The sequence below is a fragment of the Hyperolius riggenbachi genome, chromosome 5, assembly GCF_040937935.1.
Source record: "Hyperolius riggenbachi isolate aHypRig1 chromosome 5, aHypRig1.pri, whole genome shotgun sequence".
NCBI classification, from domain to species: domain Eukaryota; kingdom Metazoa; phylum Chordata; class Amphibia; order Anura; family Hyperoliidae; genus Hyperolius; species Hyperolius riggenbachi.
This window is the reverse complement of record NC_090650.1, coordinates 402877054-402896031: the sequence shown is the minus strand read 5'-3', so window position 1 is coordinate 402896031 and position 18978 is coordinate 402877054. Positions and strand designations below refer to the sequence as shown.

General features: G+C 46.7%; 1 protein-coding gene across 1 annotated transcript in view; it reads right to left on the bottom strand.

The window, feature by feature from the left end:
- Positions 1 to 18978, bottom strand: part of LOC137519451 (fibrocystin-L-like) — a 388270-nt gene that overhangs the window by 93081 nt on the left and 276211 nt on the right. The window contains exons 48-49 of the mRNA XM_068238405.1: positions 12960 to 13151; positions 8119 to 8258 (exon numbers count right to left, since the gene is read on the bottom strand). Coding sequence (XP_068094506.1) covers positions 8119 to 8258; positions 12960 to 13151 — 332 coding nt within the window. The remainder of the gene's footprint in view (positions 1 to 8118; positions 8259 to 12959; positions 13152 to 18978) is intronic.

Genomic DNA, 18978 nt, shown 5'->3' with positions numbered 1-18978 from the left:
TAGCGCTCAATCTCGGTAAACGCTGCGTTGGGTCTGTAAGTGTGTAAAGCTGGCATAACCTTACACTACCTGGTAGACATGTACTCACGCCGGACGTTTTACTGCACTTGAATGTAATGTGATTTCTGCCCTATAACGATTAAAACACGACTCTGTGTCGACTATGTAATTTTTGGTGGGACTTTTGCCATAGATCCCCCTCCGGCATGCCACGGTCCAGTTGTTAGGCCCCTTGAAACAACTTTTCCATCACTTTTTTTGTAGCCAGAAAAAGTCCCTATAGGTTTTAAAAACGCCTGCCCATTGAAGTCTAGCGCGGTTTGCCTGTTCGCAAACTTTTACGGAAGTTTGAGTTTGAAAATTTGATGTTTGGGCCATCTCTATTGGCAAGTTGTCCTCTGAACAGTTGTAAGCAATCCCTGGGCAACACCCTCCTGCTACTGATCAGTCATGGGGGCATACTTATAAAAAAGGTGCCCGCTAAAAATAGCACCGCAGACTGCCACTAGTAGAATATCTGTAAAATTACCGATATTGTACTAGTGACATTCCTATATTACGAAATTCCTATAGTAAAATATTGGTAATCTTTACCTAACTTCCTGACCCTACTCTCATACAGAACTCTCCGTCTATCTATGCGTTATCCTAGGACCCCCTCTCCTTGTGCTGCCTAAACTTAACCACTCCCTTGGTGCCGACTAACCTTAACCAACCCCCCCCCCCCAGGTGCCTAACCTTACCCACCCCCCCATGATTAGCCTTAAACGCCCCCCCCCAATAGTGCCTAAACTTAACCCATAAGTAACACCCCCAGGGCCGGCCCGCTCATGAGGCGGGGTGAAACTTTTGCCTCAGGCGGCAAATTTCTAGGGGCGGCATCCACCCGTCGGTGGGTGCGGGGAGCCGGCCGCCCAGCTGGAGGGGTAGCGGGCAGGACGGGGGTATTGGGCCTAGCGGCGTGGAGGGGGGTCGGACCCCCCCCCCTCCCTCGCCTGGGTCCCCCGTCCTCCGCTCCCCTCCAGCCTTAAATACATCAGAAGCGCAACTCGTAAGAGGCAGTGGGCGGGGAGGACTCACCTCTTCCTCGATCCAGCGTGCGCTCCACTGACGCCGCCCACTGTATTGTAAATGGACGGCGCTGCAGGAAGGGACGTCAGTGGAGCGCACGCTGGATCGAGCGAGGAAGAGGTGAGTCCTCCCCGCCCACTGCCTCTTACGAGAGTTGCGCTTCTGATGTATTTAAGGCTGGAGGGGAGCGGAGGACGGGGGACCCAGGCGAGGGAGGGGGGGTCCGACCCCCCTCCCCGCCGCTAGGCCCAATACCCCCGCCCTGCCCGCTACCCCTCCAGCTCGGCGGCGGCGCCCCCCCCCCAAGGGGGGTAGGGCGGCGGCAGCAATAATTTTTTCAAAATTTGCCTCAGGCGGCAAAAAGTCTAGGGCCGGCCCTGAACACCCCCTACTCCTAACATTAAAAATACCTTTCCTCTGACTAACTCTTATACCGATATTTTCGCCGCCACTTTCGGCAATAGGCAGCAATAGTACCTAGTTCATATGAATGGAAACAATGAAACATTTGCAGTGACAATTATAACATAATAAAACCCTGACAGCCGATTACATATCAGTAGATACTAAAATGCATTTTTGACAATTGAGGTAGACTGTGTACAACATGAGAGAAGTTGTGAAAGCTGGCCACAGAGCTGCCAGCAGGGTGATGGTTAAAGTGGAGAGAGTTTAATAAATAAACGTGAGTAAACGCAGCACACTGAGATAAGGCTGAAGAAGGTGAGAATGACAGAGAGGGGAATGAATGTAAGATTGTGTAACCTCCAGACCAGCAGCATCAGGACTGAGCACCAGCCAATGTTGCCGCTATCTCCATCCCCTGGAGGGGAGCACAGAAGTGGGGCTGCAAGGACAGGGGGAGAGGAAAAAGTTTGGAGCCCACGTATGTAGATATATGAGTAGAGTTGTCTCGAACCTCCGATTTTAGGTTCGCGAACTTCGAACCCGAACACGTGAAAAAAGTTTGCGAACATGTGAACTTTCGAACCACCAAAACACAAACATTAATTGTGGGCACTAGAGTGATGGAAAGGATGTTTCAAGGGGTCCAACACCTGTAGGAGGACATGGCGGAGTGGGATGTACACCAAAGGTCCCGGGGAAAAATCTGGATTTGACGCACAGCAGGGTTTAACCCCCTTGGCGGTATGAAAAATACCGCCAGGGGGAAGCGCAACAGTTTTAAATTTTTTTTTTTATCATGTAGCGAGCCGAGGGCTCGCTACATGATAGCCGCTACTCAGCGGCATCCCCCCGCCCGCTTCGATCGCCTTCGGCGATCACCGATCAGGAAATCCCGTTCAAAGAACGGGATTTCCTGGAGGGCTTCCCCCGTCGCCATGGCGACGGGGCGGGATGACATCACCGACGTCAGCGACATCGGGACGTCATTGGGAGACCCGATCCACCCCTCGGCGCTGCCTGGCACTGATTGGCCAGGCAGCGCTTGGGGTCTGGGGGGGGGGGGGCCGCGCGCCGCACCGGATAGCGGCGATCGGGCGCGCGGCGGCGGCGATCGGGGTGCTGGCGCAGCTAGCAAAGTGCTAGCTGCGTCCAGCAAAAAAAAAATTAAGTAAATCGGCCCAGCAGGGCCTGAGCGGCACCCTCCGGCGGCTTACCCCGTGTCACACACGGGGTTACCGCCAAGGAGGTTAAGGGCAGAAATCACATTTTATTGCTAAATTGGAGGCCTAAAGTGCTTTAAAACATCTTGCATGTGTATACATTAATCAGGTAGTGTAATTAGTGTACTGCTTCACACTGACAGGGGCGCCGCGAGGCATAAAGCGAACCAAGCGGTCGCTTGGGGCCTCAAGATCGTAGGGGCCTCGGCGGCTCAGTGACGTCGGTGTGACGTCACTGTTTTCCCGCAGACCCGCGGGGCTGGCAGAGCAGAGTAGGGCAGGGCTACGGGAAGATGGCCGCCGCCGAAGCCCTGCTCTGGAGACTATGTCTCCAGTACAGGGCTTCGGGTGGCCATCTTCCCGTAGCCCTGATTCAATCAGCGCGGGAGATTGGAGGAGGGAGGGAGCTCCGTGGGAACTGCGCGCCTGAGGAGCCGGCCAGGAGAGGAGACGGGGAGAGAAGACTTCTGCCAGTGCCAGGTGAGTAAATTCTTTTCTTTTTGCAGCTCTGAAAATGTGCCCTAATTGCGTTTGATTTCTGCTGAACTGTGCCCTAATAGTGTTTGATTTCTGCTGAACTGTGCCCTAATAGTGTTTGATTTCTGCTGAACTGTGCCCTAATAGTGTTTGATTTCTGCTGAACTGTGCCCTAATTGTGTTTGATTTCTGCTGAACTGTGCCCTAATTGTGTTTGATTTCTGCTGAACTGTGCCCTAATTGTGTTTGATTTCTGCTGAACTGTGCCCTAATTGTGTTTGATTTCTGCTGAACTGTGCCCTAATTGTGTTTGATTTCTCCTGAACTGTTCCCTAATTGTGTTTGATTTCTGCTGAAAATGTGCCCTAATTGCGTTTGATTTCTGCTGAACTGTGCCCTAATTGCGTTTGATTTCTGCTGAACTGTGCCCTAATTGCATTTGATTTCTGCTGAAATGTGGCCCTAATTGCGTTTGATTTCTGCTCAAAATGTGCCCAAATTGTGTTTGATTTCTGCTGAAAATGTGCCCTAATTTCGTTTGATTTCTGCTGAAAATGTGCCCAAATTGCGTTTGATTTCTGCTGAAATGTGGCTCTAATTGCGTTTGATTTCTGCTGAAAATGTGCCATAATTGCGTTTGATTTCTGCTGAAAATGTGCCCAAATTGCGTTTGATTTATGCTAAAATGTGGCCCAAATTGCGTTTCATTTCGGCTGAAATGTGGCCCAAATTGCGTTTCATTTCTGCTGAAATGTGGCCCAAATTCTGTTTGTTTTCAGTTGAAATGTTGCACAAATTGCGTTTGTTTTCTGCTGAAATTTTGCACAAATTGCGTTTTTATTTTCTGGTGTCTGGGGTAACTGTTGCTGCATTTATTATTTAATGGTCATAGTTGGCTATATTTGCTGTGCTACGGTTAAGCTCTGCCCATACAATGTCATGGCCAAATCCATCTCTCGGCGCGGCGCGCTGTGCGCGCCTCAATCACCCCCACATCCCGCCCCAATCCGCCCTCCAGCTCCACCCACATGTCATGGCCACGCCCACTTATGAGGGATAGCCACGCCCATTTTTCGCGCGCCGCAGGATAGGGCCACTTCCTACAGTCCGCTTGGGGCCACAAAAACCTTAGCTGCACCCCTGCACACTGACAGACGAAACTCACTGTGTAACGCACCGCAAACAGCTGTTTGTGTAGTGATGGCCATGCTGGACTGGTGCGCACCATGGCAAGAGTGCAGGCGATGGCGGTTTTCAAGCCCATATGGTCGGCTGAGGTAGCTGAATGACAGAACAGCAGTGACTGAGTGTCCAGCTGATCAAATTTGGTCTGTCCACAATGAAGCAACAACCTTATTATCTTCTTGGGTCAGGTGTGCCCCCCAACCCCAACACACTCATTTAGTCGGTCATTACATCATTGTGATATGCAAGCCCCTTCATCGCGGCAAGGTAACGATCACGAAGGGGAATTGACACATGTACATGCCTTTTGTTTTGTTGTTGCAGCTGCAGTGCACCCAGAAAAATTAGGCAGACATGTACACGCACCAGAAAAATTATAGCGGCCGCTGCTAGCAGCGGACTTAAAAATTCAGGAATCCACCTGGAGTCCTGGACCCTGTTGGTGGTGGCGGAGAAGGCAGTCAAGCGGCCTGCAGGCAGAGATGCTGTGCGGGGACCAACTTAGTCTTGGGGCAGGCAGTCACATGGCCTGCAGGCAGAGATGCTGTGTGGGGACCAACTTAGTCTTGGGGCAGGCAGTCACACGGCGTGCAGGCAGAGATGCTGTGTGGGGACCGACTTAGTTTTGGGGCAGGCAGGCAGAGATGCTGTGTGTGAGGACGGTCTTCGGGCAGGCCTGATCATGCTTTACACAGCAGGAGACATGACAGAGTTTTCAAACAATACTTATACCTGAATGATTTATCTGCATTGATGTGCACTGCAGAGCTCCAATAACTGGACTATATTACACACCTAGCACTCACTACAGGCATCCGTGGTCAGATGGACCCTTGACCCAATGCTGTGTGCCAGAGATGACACCACTTGCCTTTCAACATCACAGTACAGTTTGGGTATCGTCTTTTTTGAGAAATAATTGCGGTCTGGTATCTTCCACTGCGGTGTGGGGATTTGCTTTTGTGTGCTGCTTTTCCTCAGGTGGTCATTCCATTGCAGTTTGTGCTTTGTAATCATGTGCCTTCATAAGGTAGTTGTCCCTACGCGGGTCTTGGTCTTTCCACGGCTCAATTTTCGTTGGCAGAGAGTACAGGTGGCATTGTTCTCATCTGAGGTAAACACACAAAAAAATGTCCACACCGCTGAGCCCTGGGATGATGGCCCTTTGGTGATGGCTGCCAATGGAGTGTTAAGTGAGGTGCCAGAATCAGAGCAGGAGGAGGAAGATATGTCATGCTTCCGTGCGGAAGCTGAGGAAGATGAAGTGTTCTGTCTTAAATAGTCAACTACGTCCTGACAATATTGGGGATTGATGGTAAGTGCCTTCTTCTGAACACTGTACTTTGGTCGACGAGGGCCGCACGAAATCACGACAGCGTGACCTCGAATAGACCTGCCGTGTGGCCTGCCTCTGGCTCTGCCTCTTGTTTTGTCCATATTGGGGGGATGAAGTGAAAGGTATGCACCGACTTGAGTAATACGTTGTGCGGTTACACAGGTGCAGTGAAAAGGTTGCAGTGACCGCTGATACAACAATGTGGAGTTACACAGGTGCAGTGAAAAGTTTGCAGTGACTGCTGGTACAACAATGTGCGGTGACACAGGTGCAACGAAAGGTATGCACGGACTGGTATTACAAATGTGCAGCTGTCACACACACACAGGTACAGTGAACAGGTATGCAGTGACTGGTATATAACACTGGGTGCTGTCACGCAGGTGCAGTGAACAGGTATGCAGTGACTGGTATCAATACAATGTGCAGCTGTCACACACACAGGTGCAGTGAACAGTTATGCAGTTACTGCTGGTATATAACATTGCGTGCCATCACGCAGGTGCAGTGAACAGGTATGCAGTGACTGGTATCAATACAATGTGCAGTTGTCACACATACAGGTACAGTGAACAGTTATGCAGTGACTGCTGGTATATAACACTGCATGCTGTCACGCAGGTGCAGTGAACATGAACAAGTATGCACGGTCGGACTGGTATTACAAATGTGCAACTGTCACACACACAGGTGCAGTGAACAGTTATGCAGTGACTGCTGGTATATAACACTATGTGCTGTCACGCAGGTGCAGTGAACATGAACAGGTATGCACAGTCGGACTGGTATTACAAATGTGCAGTTGTCACACACAGGTGCAGTGAAAAGGTAGACACTGAATGTGCTGGGCCTTGCACCGTATGGAAATTAGCAAGGGCCAGCTGCGACACACAGGGCTGTATAATGCAGTGTCAGTGGCACAAAAAAAAGAGCTCTTTTTGTGGTGCTTTTCAACAACAAATATCAGCTAGGAACAAGCTACAAGAGCCTAACTAAGCTTTCCCCATCTCTGCAGCAGGTTTCTCTCACTACTGCAGCAACACCGAGTGAGATAATGGCCGACGCAGCTGCCATATATGGGGGGGGGGGGGCTCCAGGAGGGAGTGCAGACTGATTAACTGTCATGTGTCTGCTGACTGTGATGTAGAGGGTCAAAGTTTAGCCCAATGATGTAGTATAGGGGCGTGTCTAACTCGCCATAAAGTTTGCGTTTTGACGCAAACTTGAACCACCGATGTTCGCGCAAATAAGTTTGTGGCCGAACCGTTCGGGACAACTCTATATATGAGAGAGACTGAGACAGCCAGGCTGCTGGTTGATTGTTACTCCCTTAGACTCAGAAATTCTGCCAGCAGCACTGCGCTCCCCCCTGTTGTTTGAAGAGGGAGGCGCCTAGGCCACGTGCCATGCCTGCACCCTTAAAGATACGCCACTGCTCCTGTGCACCTACCGGGAGGCATCCATTGCACTGTCACATTCGGAGCAGGGCTATACTCAGATACAACATGATGATGTGGTTTACTGCTGCTGGGTAACCGAACCATGTGTCAAATACTAACATGCGTGGGGTTACAGACACTGCCATTACGCTGCATTAACCCCTTTGGCGGTATGATTCTTTACGGATTTTAGGGTCTAAAAGCGGTATAATTCTTTTGCATGTTTTTAGACCCTAAAACCTGAAAAAAAAATCATGCTGCTAGGGAGATCTGCAGCAGCCCAGCACTCACTCACCTCCCTGGGATCCAGTGCTGCAGTTTTCCCTCCGTCTTCCGGGTGGCACTATAACCCTATAGTGAGGTTGCTGCAGCAATCTCACCAGGGGGAAACAGAGCCTCGGAGGAGAGGAAGAAGAATGGCGGCCGACGTCGGGATCCCCCGGGAGGTGAGTGAAAAACACCCGCTGTGCACACTGCTCTGCATAGACCTCCCGGGGGCTACCACGAATTCAGCTCAGGGTTACCTCTCCTGGCATGTTTTTTCAACCTCGAGCTGTACTTGTGATTACTGCTAAGGAGGTTAAACTGCAGGTGGCACTCGGTGGCTGGCAGATGGGAGGCTGAACTGTGTGTTTAGCCTCCTGCAGGACCGGTTCAACCCTTCAATGGGCCCTGGGGCAAAGGTAACATGAGGCCCCCATCCCCTTCAATCAATAAAGAAATAACTTGTATTGCTCAACACTGCGTAATTCCCCCTAATGGCTGCAATATCTTCAGGAGCCATGATATTAGTGTACATGTAAATGTAAAAGATTCCATAAAGCATCATGACTGGGGGGATATCTACAGATTTGAGCGGCCGGTGAAAATGGCAAAGGAGCCCATGGACCTTTTGGGGCTGGAGGAAGTCTCTGGTAAGGTTAGATACAGGGGGGTATTGCTTATCTCAGGTACCATTCCATCGTTATCGAATTTGGTTTACCAGCTGGAAATATACCTTAAACCCATAGAACGTGCAGTAGTAACCGCCAGTTGAAAACGCATTCATGTTGTCAGAATTCCAGCTGAAGGAATTACCATTAGGCAACAAGGATGGTGTGTAGTAGTAGAAATAAGTGGAACCTGCATAAGAAATAAATATGTTATTGAAAATAATAACAGGAGTAAGAAGAAGAGAAAGAAAAAAAAGCAAGCAAAAGACAATCAAAAGCAGTGACGTTGCAATAGGGATCAGGGCTGGATTCAAGCCAATGCCACATAGACCATGGCCTAGGGCACCACAGGATCATGGGTGCGTGGACATCAGGCTGTACTAGGGGGAAGGGAAGGGTCACCTTTCTACCTATACTGGAGGGAGGTGGGTCATCAGGATATCTATACGGAAGGGGAGGAGGGTCATCTGGCTTTTTATACTAGAGAGATGGGAGAGGGGTCATCAGGATACCTATACTGGAAGGAAGGGAGGGTCATCAGACCATCTAAACTGGGGGATGGGGGTAGGAAGGGTCATCTGGCTACCTATGCTGGGGAAGGGGGGGGGGGGTGCTCATTTGGCTATCTGTATACTGAAGGGGGGTGGTTGCTGACAGTTGCCTTGGGCGGTAAAAAGTACAAATCCTGCCCTCCAGTTGCTGCATTCGTTTTTTATTATTTTGGTGTAGTAGTAATGATCACCTCTCCATGGGCTTGATTCATCAAGCTGTTAAAAGATTGATTGGCCTAATCGGCTGCCTGTGAAGTGACAGGCAGCCGACTGGACCAATCAAAGCGTCGGGATCACATCCTAGAAGGCCGCTAATCAATCAAGGCCTATGTGCTTTGAACAATGGTAATCATTAATAAACCATTCCTTCTTCTCTGCTTGCCTTTGTTTCATGCAGTGACAGTCCTTGGAAATCCGGTTTTGGAGGTCTGTATCATGTGACTATTATACACGCAGTAAAGGAAAGAGGGGCTCGGTGTAAATTTTGCATTGGGGCCCATCATGTCAATGATTAAAAGAGTAAAGCTCTACTTACTGTAAGATCTTAAAGGGACTCCGAGCAGTGCAGAAACTATGGAAAGATGCATATCATTTTAAAGCTCTCTTTCTCCGCTTTCCAATGATATATAAACCGCCGCCCTACGCCTTTTAGTTTTCGCTATTTTCGCGATTGAAATTGCCACGGCCGCGATTTCAATCACAAAAATAGAGAAAACTAAAAGACGTAGGGTAACGATTTAGGTGTCGCCAGAAAGAGGAGAAAGAGAGCTTTAAAACGATATCCATCTTTCCATAGTTACATTGTATTATACAGGACGACACTTTCCCCAGTGTCAGCAGCTACATTCTGCAGAATGGAGCTGATGACTTTAGGAAAAAGTCGCCCTGTGTAATACAAGTAACTATGGAAAGATGTATATCATTTTAAAGCTCTCTTTCTCCTCTTTCTGGCGGCACCTAAATCGTTGCCCTACGTCTTTTAGTTTTCTCTATTTTTGTGATTGAAATCGTGGCCGCGGCAATTTCAATTGCGAAAATAGCGAAAACTAAAAGGCGTAGGGCGGCGGTTTATATATCATTGGAAAGAGGAGAAAGAGAGCTTTAAAATGATATGCATCTTTCCATAGTTTCTGCACTTCTCGGAGTCCCTTTAAAACAGAAGGTATTGCGATAATTCTAATCAAATTTATCCACACAGATCCAACATGTCTGAAACAAGCTATACTGTGTTTATATTGCATTTGTGTGGCTCTGTAAAATGTATTAGCTACAGGCTCACTTTACACTAGTGGTTCTGGACTTGTAGCCTTGCTTTCAAGAGCAGAAGGAAATAATTTGGGAGAGATGCATCATGGGAAACCACAGTTGCTCTCTTACAGCTGAATTATTACAAATACCTTCTGTCTTAAGAAGGCAAAATTACATTTAGCATTGCTTTTCAAAAGAGGGCTTTAGTCTCTTTAAAGTGAACCCGAGGTGAAAATAAACTAATGAGAAAAAGATTTATATCTATCAACCTACTGCTAAAAATGACATTTTTAAGTGTCCCATGGTTTTCTTATATGTTTAAACATTTATAAAGTAGGATAAATATTTTACTCTTTCTAATCAGTGGCAGCATATTAAAGAGAGTCTGAAGTGTTTTTTTTTTTTTTTTCTCTTTTTATTAACCTTTTCAAGACCGCTCTGCTCCAAAGGGCGACGACGCGGCAGCAGCCCCAGGAACTCCTAACGCCAATCGGTGTGCATCCCTGGGGGCGTGTTTTGCAGGAGATCTGTGCTTGAATGACAGAGCGCCGCTCCACCATTAGTTTCCCAGCGGCGACAGCAAAACCGCCATCTAGTAATACTGTACAGCGCTGCGATCTAAGGCAGCGCTGTACTGGGGACAGCGGTTGTGACACGGCTGTCCCTCTGGGGGACAGGGAAGCGATCCGCTGTCATAGGCTGAAGCCTATGACAGCCGATCGCGCTGATTGGCTGGCCCCCTGGGAGGGAGAAAAAAATTAAAAAAGAAGGAAAATTTATTAGGACATTTTTTTTTACTAAAAAGAAAATAAACATTGGGGGAGAGATCAGACCCCACCAACAGAGGGCTCTGTTGGTAGGGAGTAGAGGGAGGAATCACTTATGTGCTGAGTTGTGCGGCCATTTTGTAAAGCTGCAGTGGCCCATTTTGTAAAAAATGGCCTGGTCTTTAGGGGGGGTTTAAGCCTGTGGTCCTTAAGTGGTTAATCAGTCATCTTCAGCATTAAGATACAAGCTGATTCACCGCATCCCCACGGCAGAACGAGGTAATTATCCCCCTTAAATACCAGGGCAAAATTCCACGACTTTTGAAGTCACAGATTTTGCTGCCCGGTAGAGGCAGAGCTGTGTGCAGTAGCTCTGCCTCTTATCCAGTCAATCTCCACCAATCTCTGCCTCTCTAAGCCCCTCTCAGTGAAAGAAGACTGAGCGGGGGAGATCGGCAGAAATCGGATAAGAGGCAGAAGTACTGAGCAGAGCGCACAGCTCTGCCTCTACCAGTAAGCAGTTTTGCCCCGGTGTTTCAGGGGGATAAATACCTCGTCCTGTCTTGGGGATGTGGGGAATCAGCTTGTATGACTGATTAATAAAAGGAGAAAAAAAACCACTTACTTTAGACTCTCCTTAAAGGGGAACTGAAGAGAGAAGTATATGGAGGCTGTCATGTTTATTTCCTTTTAGACAATACCAGTTGCTTTGCAGCCCTGCTGATCCTCTGCCTCTAATACTATTAGCCATAGCCCCTGAACAAGCATGCAGCAGATCAGGTGTTTCAGTGGTTCAGACTTATAAGTCTGATCTGACAAGACTAGCTGCATGCTTGTTTCTGGTTTTAATCAGATACTACTGCAGAGAAATAGACCAGCAGGGCTGCCAGGCAACTGGTATTGATTAAAAGGAAATAAACATGACAGCCTCCATATACCTCTCTCTTCAGTTCCCCTTTAAGTGTCAGAGTTAAAATACATGAACTATTGACCTTTTTTTATCTCTTTTCGCCCTCAGAAGCTGTACTCTGCCAGGAAAACTTTTATGGCTGTAATTTGCTTTATCAGTGATGTTTACTACGTATATTCCCGGCAAGGTACTGAAAATACAAAAGTATGCCTGAAAAATTAACTCTTTCAGGCAGAAAAATAAAACAAGGAAAAGAGCCTGGTTATTTATATGTTTTGTACTGTACATAAGTATATATATATATATATATATATATATATATATATATATATATATATATATATATATATATATATTTATCTCATCATGTCACATGTTGCCTCAGGTGCACTTTAAGCCCTTTATATTTTCCAGGTGGTTTTGGGTCACCATGGGCTGTCTAGGTATTGTTTGGAGATAATTGGGATGACAAATACAATTTTCAAGCTGTAAAGTAAGAAGATAGAAAGGGGGCAGGAGCTGAAGACAAGTCTCTCATTCTCGTACACCCTCTGAAAGGTGCATGGCTAATATTGTAATTCCAGGCTTTTGGGCTCATTAGGGTGATTAGCCTAAAACCAGTTTATTTAAAGAGCCTAAGATAAAAAAAAATCAGTTTTACTCACCTGGAGCTTCTACCAGCCCCCTGCAGCTGTCCTGTGCCCTCGCCGTCACTCGCAGATCCTCCTGTCCCCTGCGCCAGCTACTTTCACTTCGCCAACAGGCCTGGCCACGCGTTGCATTCTTCATGCTCCCATCTGCAATGCAGGACGGTATAGTGGATGGGAATGGGAACGTGAAGAAGGAGACGCCTGGCCAGACCTGTGCAGTAAGCCTGTCGTGCGAAAGCAAAACTAGCTGGCGGCGTGGGTCAGGAGGATCCGAGAGTGACTGCGAGGGCACAGGACAGCTGCAGGGGGCTGGTAGAACTCCTAGGTGAGTAAAACTGATTTTTTTATCTTAGGTTTAAGCATCCCTTTAAGTCAAAATACAAGGACAATGAAACCTCTTCATGCTCAGAGAAGTTTTCCACTAGGGGGAACCACATCCTGTGAAAGTTTTTAGTTTTATTCTCTTCATTTTCTTGTCTTTTCTTTTCATTTTTTTTTTTTTTTTGAGATTTTTTTTTGAGAATATAGATTCCCGGATGAATTTCCAGGAGCCGAAAAAAAATCACACAAGGAGCACAGGAGCCAACCATAGTGTAGTAAATCACAAAATCAGGTTGCAAACCTTGCAACCACTCTCAAGGCTTGTACACAGTAGCTGTACTGTGGCAACACACCTTTTATAGCCAGGAAGTCTGAGAGTAACACATACATTCAGTCATTGGAAGGCAGTGCTCAAATATATACCCAGTGAACCAGCAAACCTACCAAATGAGTTTGAGATTCTGCTACCCCACCAAATAAACCAATATGGATCTGCCCAATCACAAGTCAGCCGGTGGAAGCTGACAGTGGAATTACAGACATAACCGGGGTAGCCATAACTCCATTCACGGCTTCGGCTGCACTGCGAGGGGTCAAGCAGCCCGCTGTATGGCACCACTTTCCCGCCTGTCTGACCTGCAATGAGAAACAATGCATTGGATGAAATTAAGTACCGAATTCACGTATTGCAAACATGGATCAATTTTTCACTGTAAGGCTGAATTCTTGGCATAAACTTTTTCACCTTTTCAAATGCAAACTGGTATATTCAGAGAGATAGTTTTTATCCCAAAGGTGACTGAGGAAGGGAACAGAGTGTGGCACTGGGACCACTGTGTCCATGAAGAACTACTGTTATTTAGGGTTTGTGGTCAGGCCCTGAACTTTGGACCTGAACTTTGCACAGAGCAGAAGGAAAGCATGGAGAAATGCACCCTGTACGTATTCAGAGAGTTTAGCCTGTCTAATTACCCCTCATCTGGAACTAATCACAACTGTAATTTGATCTCTCAGCTGCGTCAGCTGGCTGCCTCGACCGAGCAGCTAATTTGCAAACACAGGATGTTAACCCTATGTCTGCTTCCATGAAAGCAGGAGGCACACACTGCAGATTTGTTTCAGGATTTGTATCAGCTGTAACAAATAATTTTGTTTTCCTTTAAAGGTGATTATGCTGTTGTGTATCTTTTAGTCTTTGTTCACATCTAAACTCGAAATCCCAAACCTCAGCATTTTGCGATTTTATGCGCATCGTTTTTTCTACTGCGTCTCTAAAGTGCTTTTGCGGAGCGATTCTTTAATTCACTCCCTGACGCAAGTCAGGAAGTGAACTCTTTGACCCGGAAAAGAATAAATACAAAGTGTTTATTCTTAAAATCGCGAAAGCAATCGCCACACAAAGCGATTTGTGAGCGTTTTACGCTTTTCCTATACGTTACATTGTAGCAAAATCACCCTAAAAATGGTACAGGCTCTGCTTTTGTGAACGGAAAGCAGATGAAAGGATTCATGGCACAAGGTATTTTAGGGCATTTTTCAAAGTCGTCGGCGCTCAAAAAAAGCGCAAAACAAGCCCTCAGAGCAGAGAGGAAGTTCTGAGTTCAGGTTTAAAGGAGTACTGTAGGGGCATCGGGGTAAAATGAGCTGAACTTATCTGTGGCTTCTAATGGTCCCCCGCAGACATCCTGTGCCCGCGCAGCCACTCCCCGATGCTCCGGCCCCGCCTCTGGGAGACATCTGGAATTTCCGACTTTACAGTCGGAAAACCACTGTGCCTGCGCTGCCGTGTCCTCGCTTCCCCTGATGTCACCAGGAGCGTACTGCGCAGACGCAGACCGTATTGGGTCTGCGCAATACACTCCTAGTGACGTCTGAAATTCCAGAAGTGAACCGGAGGCGGGGCCGGAGCATCGGTGAGTGGCCGCGCGGGTACAGGATGTCTGTGGGGGACCATTAGAAGCCCCAGGTAAGTTCAACTCTTTTTCCCCCGACCCCCCTCCAGTAGTCCTTTAGCAGCCAAATAAAGTAAAACTTTATTTGGCTGATGCTGAGGCTAGGGAGGGCATGCAGAGGAGGTGGCAGGGAGCTTTTATAGATACCTCTCCAGACAGCTGGATTGGCTTCCTCTTCCTCCATCCCAGCGGGGATGTAATCCCGACATGGCTTCCCAGTTCCAATCACATGGCATGACATGGCATCCATAAGACCATGTCAGTGTTACAGCGCCAGTCGGTGGGGGAAGAGGCGTGATGGAATAGCCTCTAAACCCTGGCCGCACGCATACTCAATCATGCTCCCACCACCGGGATCATCCTGCGCATGCACAGTACAAAAAAAATGTCCCCGGCGACAGGAGCGTGATCGAGGAGGCGCAGTGGCCATTGACTGGCCAATCAGCCAAAACAAAAAAGACTCGATGCGGGGGACCGACAGATCAGTTTGTCCTGGAGCGGGCACAGGGTGGGTGCAGGGGGCTGGTAGAAGCCCCAGGTAAGTGAAACTCTTTAGGTGGCCATACACGCGTTAGATTAGCAGCAGATAGATCATTAAATATATTTCTGATCTATCTGATGTGTTTAGGAACATTTTTTACTAGGAACAGATTTCCAATAGATTTCAGTATGAATGTGATTGCTAGGGCACAGTTTGGGTACCCCAGAGCTGTATAGATGCATTGCTAGGCAACAACACTTTGAATCATCTATACAGCGTTGGATCCCTGAGCTGTCACCATAGTGATCGCATCCGATCGCTATGGCATGGCAGCCATTACGGGTTTCTACGAATCATAAGGCCAAGTACACAGGGAGATAATTAGTTTGATAGGGGTTAAACGTTCATTAAAAAAACACATTTTATTTATTTATTTATTTTATACTGTGACTTTAACCTTTTGCCGACCGCCTCACGCCAATTGGCATGAACACAGCGGGTCCCCCAGGACCGCGCTCCGTCGTCAGTCTCCCAGTGACTCGCCACCAGGACACTTTTAGACTACGAAACCGCCGTCTATTTACATTGTACAGCACTGATCTATGGCAGCGCTGTCCTCTGGGGAGGCACAAGAGCAATCGGCTCTCAAAGGCTGATGCCTATGACAGCCAACCGCTGTTATTGGCTGGTGGGCAAGGGAAAAAAATAAATACAAAAAAATGGTCAAATTGCTTAAATAAATAAATAAACAAATAAAAGAAATAAACAAACATGGCAGCAGCAATCAGAGCTCACCAACAGAAAGCTCTGTTGGTGGGCAGAAAAGGGCGGGGGAGGGGGGGGACACTTGTGTGCTGAGTTGTAGCCTACAATCTTTTTTTTTTCATTGTAACTTTATGTGAATGACTTCTGCTAGCTGCAATTATTAACAACTAGCTGATTGCCCGGCGTTGCCCGGGTATGTATTTGGCTGGTGTTGGCTCCGCCCATTTTTTCTAGCCCTAACACACAATTACTCAATGACCAAGTTTGTGAGCTTTGCGGTGTTTGGTATCAATAATTTGCATTGAAATAAAAAAATGTGATGGGCTGTTTGTGGCTCCACCCCCTTTTCTGAATTTGAACCCCAGTACCAGGCTTGAGGCCTGTGACATTAACAGTGCAAGAATGGTAGCCATTAAATATTCCCCTAGAAAAGCAATAGGTGAAGCTTGATTCACTTTTGTAGGCTCCACCCACTTTTCTGAATATTAATCTCAGTCACCCAGTGACCAACTGTGCAAAGTTTGAGAACCCTGCCATTAACAGTGTAAGAATGGCTGCAGTTTACATTTTCCCAGTGAAATTTGTATTTGTCTTCACCCACTGATGACCCGGCGTTGCCTGTGTATGTATTTGAGTGGTGTTGGCTCCGCCCACTTTCTAACCCTAACACACAAACACTCAACGACCAAGTTTGTGAGCTTTGGGGTCCTTGGCATCAATTTGTATATTCCCATGAAATGAACCAAATCAGGTTGGCTCTTTGTGGCTTCACCCCCTCTTCAGCATTTGAACCCCAGTCACCGATCAACGGTAGCAGGTTTGAAGCATCTGCTATTACCAGTGTAAAAATGGCAGCAATTTAAATATTCCCCTTGAAAATCAACAGGTGAATTTTGATTGGCTATTATAGGCTCCACCCACTTCCCTGAATATTAATCTCAGTCACCCAGTGACCATCTGGGCAAAGTTTGAGAACCCTGCCATTAACAGTGTAAGAATGGCTGCAGTTTATATTTTCCCAGTGAAATTTGGTTTTGGTTCCGGCCACTTTTTGTAACCTAGACACACAGTCACTCCATGACCAATTTTGTGAGCTTTGGGGTCCTTGGCATCGATAATTTGTACTTTCCAATGAAATTAAACAAATCTGATTGACTGTTTGTGGCTCTGTCCCCTTTTCTGAATTTGAACCCCAGTGACCCAATGACCAACTGTACCAGGTTTGAGGCTTGTGCCATTAACGGTGCAAGAATGGCAGCAATTTTAATATTCTCCTTGAAAAGCGATATGTGATTTTTGATTGGCATTTTTAGGCTCCACCCACCTTTCTGAATATTAAGCCCAGTCACCCAGTAACCAGCTGTGCAAAGTTTGAGAACCCTGCCATTAACAGTGAAGAAGGGCTGCAGTTTACAATTTCCCAGAAAAATCTGTTTTTAACTCCACCCACTTTTTGTAACCTTGACACAGTCACTCAATGACCAAGTTTGTGAGCTTTTGGGTTCCTGGCATTAAAATTCTGCTAATGGAAGCAGTTTATCCAGCAAATAAATCTGATTGGCTGTGTCTGGCTCTGCCCCTTTACTGAATTTGAATCCCAGACACTTAACGACCGACTGTAGCATGTTTGAGGCCTCTGTCATTAACAGTGTAAGAATGGCTGCCGCTTCAATATTCCCCTTGAAAATCAATAGGTGAATTTTGATTGGATCTTGTAGGCTCCACCTACTTTTCCAAATATTAATCCCAGTCACCCAGTGACCAACTGTGTGAAGTTTGAGAACCCTGCTATTAACAGTGTAAGAAAAGCTGCAGTTTATATTTTCCAATGTAAAAAGTTAGTTGTTTTTGGCTCCGCCCACTATTTCTAACCTTAACATACAGTTACTCAATGACCAAATTTATGAGCTTTGGGGTCCTTGGCATAAATAAGTTGCATTTTACCATTTAAATTAAACAAATCTGATTGGCTGTATTTGGCCCGCTCCCTTCAGAATTTACACCCCAATCTCCTAGTGACTGACTGTACCAGATTTGAGGCCTCTGCCATTAAGAGTGTATGAATGTCAGCAATGTAAATATTCCCCTTGAAAATCAAAAGGTGAATTTTGATTGGCTGATGTAGGCTCCACCCACTTTCCTGAATATTAGTCCCAGTCACCCAGTGACCAACTGTGTCAAGTTTGAGAACCCTGCCAATAAGACAACGGCTGAAATCAATCTAACAACACTGATTGACTGTTTGTGGCTCCACCCCTTTAGTGAATTTGGACCCCAGTCACCCAATGACTGACTGTATCAGGTTTGAGGCCTCTGCCATTAACAGTGTAAGAATGGTAACAATGTAAATATTTCCCTTGAAAATTAACAGGTCAATTTTGATTGGCTGTTGTAGGCTCCACCCACATTTCTGAATATTCATCCCAGTCACCCAGTGGCCTGCCATGTTAAAAATTTAGTTGTTGGCACCGGCCACTTTTTCTAACCTTGACATACAGTCACTCAGTTATCAGCTTTGGGGTCCTTGATATCAATGCTTTGTATATTCCCATTGAAAAATAAACAAATATGGCTGTTTGTGGCTCCGCCCCCTTTCTGAATTTGAACCCTAATCACCCAATGACTGACTGTATCAGGTTTGAGGCATTTGCTATTAACAGTATAAGAATGGTAGCAGCTTAAATATTCCCTTTGAAAATCAAAAGGTGAATTTTTATTGGCTGTTTTAGGCTCCACCCACCTTCCAAAATCTTAATCTCATTCACCCAGTGCAGTGACCAACTGTGCAAAGTTTGAGAGCCCTGCCATTAACAGTGTAATAATGGCTGCAGTTTATATTTCCCAGTAAAAGTTGTTTTTAGCTCCGCCCACTTTTTGTAACCTTGACACCCGGTCACCCAGTGACCAAGTTTGTGAGCTTTCAGGTTCCTGTCATCAAAAAATGTGTGAATGGAAGCAGTTTATCCACCAAGGAAATCTGATTGGCTTTAGGTGGCACCCTGCAATTAACAGTGTAAGAATGGCTGCAGTTTAAATTTTCCCATTTAAAATGAATGGCTGAAATTTGATTGGCTGTGTTATGCTCCTCCCACTTATCCTGGATTCGTAACCTCGGTCACCAAGTGACCAACTGTGCCAAGTGTAGGGACTCTGGGTTGATTACTGTGAGAATGGCAGCCTTTTACATTTTTTCCATTGACTTGAATGGGTGAAATCTGATTTGCTGTTTGTAGCTCCGCCCACGTGTGCAGGGGGGCCGCGAGAC